Source organism: Populus nigra, chromosome 9, assembly GCF_951802175.1.
Source record: "Populus nigra chromosome 9, ddPopNigr1.1, whole genome shotgun sequence".
NCBI lineage: Eukaryota > Viridiplantae > Streptophyta > Magnoliopsida > Malpighiales > Salicaceae > Populus > Populus nigra.
Genome location: NC_084860.1, coordinates 701678 through 707001, shown reverse-complemented (window position 1 = coordinate 707001; position 5324 = coordinate 701678). Strand labels below are relative to the sequence as shown.

Genomic DNA, 5324 nt, shown 5'->3' with positions numbered 1-5324 from the left:
ACAAATAAAAAGAAATAAAAAGGTTCAATTTTCAAAAAATCAATGTTGAAAGATGAAATTGAAAAATAAAATCGGTGTAAAAAAGATAAAAATAAAAGATCGATCTCAATTCGAGTTAATATTGGATACCTTGATCCAGGTTAACATAACAAAATGACCGAATTGAAAAAAAAATTATGAAGCCCAATTCTCAACAATCAAATTGTTGAAAAATAAAATAAAAAAATTAATTTTAAAAATGGAAAAAAGCAAAAAAAATCATTGAAATGAATGAGGACCAAATATATCACAAATAAAATAAAATAAAATAATATAAAAGGCTTGAGTCAATCTAAGTTAGCATGATAAATTTATCGTAGGTCGTGATGTTGGATTATCCTCATAGAAAGCACATCGAAAAAATAAAGAAGTTCAATCCTTAATAAATCTAATATTGAAAAATAAAATTAAAAACAAAGATTGTTGTAAAAAAAAAAGACTAATGTCAACCCATGCTAACATTTAATATTCGTGACCTAGGTCATAAGATCAAGATCAATGCACTGAGAAAAATCACACAAAACCAAAATATTATCAACCAATTCAATGTTAAAGGACAAAATAAAAAAAATCAATTTAAAAAAAAGATCCAGAGTTATTATAAAAAAATCCAAAGAAAAAATAAAAATAAAAATATAAGGATGAAATTTGACTTAAAAATAAAATGAAATAAAATGATGGGGATTAAATTGAAGAAAAAAAATTCAATTAAGAAAAGGATATTAAAAAAATAGTAATTAAAAGAATGAGAATCATATTTGATATAAAATTGAATATAGCTAAATGATAAGAAATGAAATTATAAAAAAACAATAAAAAAAAGATTCAAAATAAATAAAGACCAATCAAAAGAATGATGGCTACAATTGAAAGAACAACAAAAAAAGGATAACTTTGAGTTTTTGCTTTACCAATGCAAATCCCGAGGAGATGTGAGAAAAAAGAAAGGGAAGGAGGAAAACAAATTCCATTATGGCCAAACCGCCACGAATCACGTCATATGCATCACCTCATCGATGGCGCAACCATTAATGCTTTAGAGGATATGGTGGTTGTTTTTTTTTTATTGCTGGAAGATAAAACACACTGCCTAAATGGTGCAAGTGGTGTCCACTTAATGGCGCATTTGTTGTACGTGTTAGCTATTTTTTATATATATTTTCTATATTTATTAAGAGATTAATTTGCTCATTTTTCAAATTAATTATATAAAAAAAATGATAGAGATATAAGAAAATCCTTTGACGACAATTTTAATGTTTTTGCTTTTTAAAGCAATGTAGTCATTTTACTATGCTAGAGAAGGGTATGAAAATTTAAAAACCCCTGGACCTCGATTTTGTTTTTTTTAAATATCTTTAAATATAATTGAGTTATTTCAATGTACATCTAAAATGTTCTAATTAGGACTTATATTTGCTCTTGATTAATATGATAATAACAAACGTGTTCCATGAAAAAAACTATGATCTTATCCCTAATAATTACACTGTAGCAAATAATGTGATCCATAGGAAAAGGTTATCTTATTCCAATGCCCGCTTTTATATTTGTAATTTAATTTTTAATTTTTTTAATTAAAAATATTTATAGTTGTTTTTGTAAATCTGACTAATTGAATTTAAAATATCTATTTTGAAAGTACTTTTTAACCCACTCTCAAATCGAAATTTCATGATTCATTCGTGCTCTTAATCTTGAAGTTACCTTTCTTAATTTTGGAAAAAAAGAATTTTCAAAACAGAAGTTTAGAAATAAGCCTACATGCAGTATACGTAAGTACACAGGTAAATACGTAAGCATAAAGTGTGGCGACCAAAATGGTGAACATATATATTGGACATCCTGGGAACGTACGTAGTCTAATGTTTAAAATGTGAAGCTAATAATAATTTAGATGGTGGTCTAGTGTTAAAAGTTTAGAATTAAAAGGTTTATTTTTTTTAGATTTCAAGTTCGAACCCTGTGATTGCTCATATAATAGCCACTAGAGACTTACATGGTTGTTAACTTCAGGGCCCGTGGGATTAGTCAAGGTGCACGCAAGCTGGCCCGGATATCCATAAAAATAATAAAAATAATATATATGAAGCTAATTAATTTAATAAAATCAATATATATTGTCAAGGTCAAGTGAGACAGTGCTTTTGTAACGGTTTGTCAAAGACGAAGTACTTGCTTGAGAACATGGAACGATGAAACTTGTGCCAAACACGTTAATTAGATGAATGAAAAAGAGTTGAATTTGTCAGAATATGTTTATTTTAATTTATATTTTAAAAAATTTTAAAAAATTAATTTTTTATTTTAAATTAATATTTTAGTTTTTAAATCGTTTTAATGTATTGAAATTAAAAATAAATTTTAAAATATAAAAAAAATATTATTTCAATATATTTTTAAATAAAAAATAAATATCACTATCTATTTCTATTGTTATTATGATACTAAATAAGCTATAAATTATAAATTTGAGAGGTAGAGAAAGAGAGAGAGAGAGTGACTAAGTAGTAACCCTTAGTATGAATTGTAGGAATGATATAGTTTAGTAGGAGAAAGGAATGATTCACTTAGTATTATTCTAGTTTGTTGACGAAAGCACCACATCAGCCCTTCTGATGGGTTGCCGCAATCTATGACTCTTTGGTTCTGTTTAATTAATGAGCCAGACTTTACGAGGGTGACCTAAGTATGTTTATGTACTTTGGTTTGGTGTGATATGCCCTCATTGCTTTGCTTTGAAAAACTTCTATCTAATTATTTGGTCAGCTTGGACAAGCCTCTTCAATATTTATTATAGTAATAAATCTTCCTTTCTGCTGGCGTGTCCAGGTTTTGATCCAACCTCCCCCCAGTTTAATATTTTGAAAGTTTACACTTTACAGAGTTATTTTGATTAATAGTCGTTTTTAAAAATATTTTTTTATTTTAAATTATATTATATTATTTTTTAAAATTTATTTTTGATATCAGCATATTAAAATAATATTAAAACATGAATAAAATTAATTTAAAATAAAGAAAAAATAAAATAAAATAAAACTTTTTTAAAAAACTTTTAAAATATACAAATAAATTGACTTTTATTATGTGTTTAGGAAATCGAATGAAATTGTGTTTTCTAATAATTTGATTTTAAAAAAAATTAATTATTATTTTAATGTATTGATATTAAAAATATTTTTTTAAAAAATGTTTTTTTAATATATTTTTAAATAAAAATAATTTTAAAAAATAAATATTATCATGTTTTTATATTGAAAACCCATCCTCTGCCCCCTTTTTTTTTTTTTTTTTAATTGTGTATTAAGTGGTTTCAAGGGGGCCAAGCTTTGATTTAGCAAGGCACCTTCGCTAGGGTCAAATTTTTGTTGGGAAACATATCTGTCTTTTCTTTTGTCATCTGCTAAAATCCAATGTTGCCCATCTTTTCATGTCCTGTACTCTTAACTATGGGGTATAGCTGTACTGATGGAGGAATATTTATCATCGTTTGTAAATACAGTCTTTTAACCTTGAAGATTTCGGTTCATGCTCTTATACTTTTGTTTTTGCCATCTCCTCCACCTGGTAATTAATTAGTGGGAAAGAGATGTTTAGATCAAATTTGCTTATGGAGTTGATCACACGACATGAACGGACATCCTTGCCTCCTTTTCTTTCCATGTGAAGCCGATGTCATCACAGCTCTTGCATAAATTGATTAGATGCTAACATTGTAGTTAACTGTGATCCTGCGGCCGCTAAAGAAAAAACTACACCTTAGTTGTCTATTTTTGTGTTTTTTCTTCCAAACTTTACCTAATTAACTAATTTTTTCAAAGCGTAACATGGTTTAATTGATTTTGATTATAAGGCCGTGTATATATTGAATTGGACCACTCCACTAATATCTAGTAGCTGCACACAGATTATAATATGAAACCATGCAATTCCCTCCAAGTTCAACTTGTTGATCGCCCATAATCTTGCATCCTTCGTCTCTATAAATACCTCTTTGAGCCCTCTTTTCTTCTCCACCCTAAGCGTTCATATTTTCACTAGTTGAGTCTCCTCAATCTCGCAACTCTTTTACTTTTCTTTCTTACTAATTTATACAAACAACATGAAGTCTCTTACGATATTCTTGTTGCTAGCTATGCTCATGGCCTTAGCTTATACTCTATCTGCTACAACTGAAGAAGACTCGTTCGTGGCCATCGAAAATGATGATGATTCCACAAACGAGGATGAAAATACTGATCTTCCCTGGCTTGGTACCCAAGAAACAACATCTTCTTTGCGAGGGGCAAACCGGTTTCTAGCTCAGAAAACTCGGGCTGCCATGACATGCAATAAGTACCCTAGGGTTTGTCGTGCCAAGGGCAGCCCCGGGCCGGATTGCTGCAAGAAGAAGTGTGTGAATGTGCTGACAGACAGGCTTAACTGTGGAATGTGTGGTAAGAAGTGCAAGTACACTGAGATATGCTGCAAAGGTGATTGTGTGAAGCCAATGTCTAACAAGAAGCATTGTGGGGGTTGCAACAACAAGTGCAAGAAAGGGAATGCATGTGTGTATGGAATGTGTAGTTATGCATAGAAATATAGAGCCAATACGTACTGGATCGAATGAGCAGAAGGTAGAGCTATTAATTAATTGCTGGAAATGCATGATGATAAGGATTTCGATAGGGATTATTTATTCTTTTTATATGATATCATAATGTATGTAAATCCCATATATATCCATCATTCTTGATTTATTTAAAGTTTATATTGTGCTTACATTGCTTTGCAAGGTGTATATCGTTTAGTACGTTTATGTACGAGCATATAAAATTTCAAGTCAAAGCTGCCCTTTTTAGAGTATTTATTTCATGATTCTTAGTATATTACTAGTGAATTAATAAGTGACCTATTTTTATATAGAATTATAAAAATTTAAACATTTTTTTTAAAATGAGATTTTTTATATATAATGCAAGTTAAATTCCATAGTTTTAATGGTAAATTGATTCCATCAATAATATCTTGATTATTATAAAAAAATTACAAAATGAAATTTAAAACTATATACATTAAGAATCAAGTCCCTATTATTCTTGAGCAAATATTCCATAATTAGTTGTAGTTATCTACTTCCATGTGATGTCAATATCAAATTTACTACTTAATCTTTTATCTTGATTTTGATATGGGGAAGAAATACAAGATAGAAGCTTGAAGTTTAATTTAGACGATTTGTATGAGAAAAATGGAACAGTAAATTAAACAAGGGCTAAAGATGGTCTCCATCGGGAAAGTAA

The 5324-nt window shown here is 28.7% G+C and overlaps 1 protein-coding gene across 1 annotated transcript; it reads left to right on the top strand.

Annotated features, from left to right (window-relative positions):
- Positions 1-4144: 4144 nt before the first annotated feature.
- LOC133703577 (stigma-specific STIG1-like protein 1) lies at positions 4145-4618 on the top strand. The gene has a single exon (XM_062128176.1). It carries the CDS (start codon positions 4145-4147, stop codon positions 4616-4618), a length of 474 nt encoding a protein of 157 aa, XP_061984160.1.
- Positions 4619-5324: the final 706 nt, after the last annotated feature.

Bases quoted from the DNA above. Each gene is read 5' to 3' on its own strand.
- LOC133703577 (XM_062128176.1), top strand. From the start codon at position 4,145: ATGAAGTCTCTTACGATATTCTTGTTGCTAGCTATGCTCATGGCCTTA.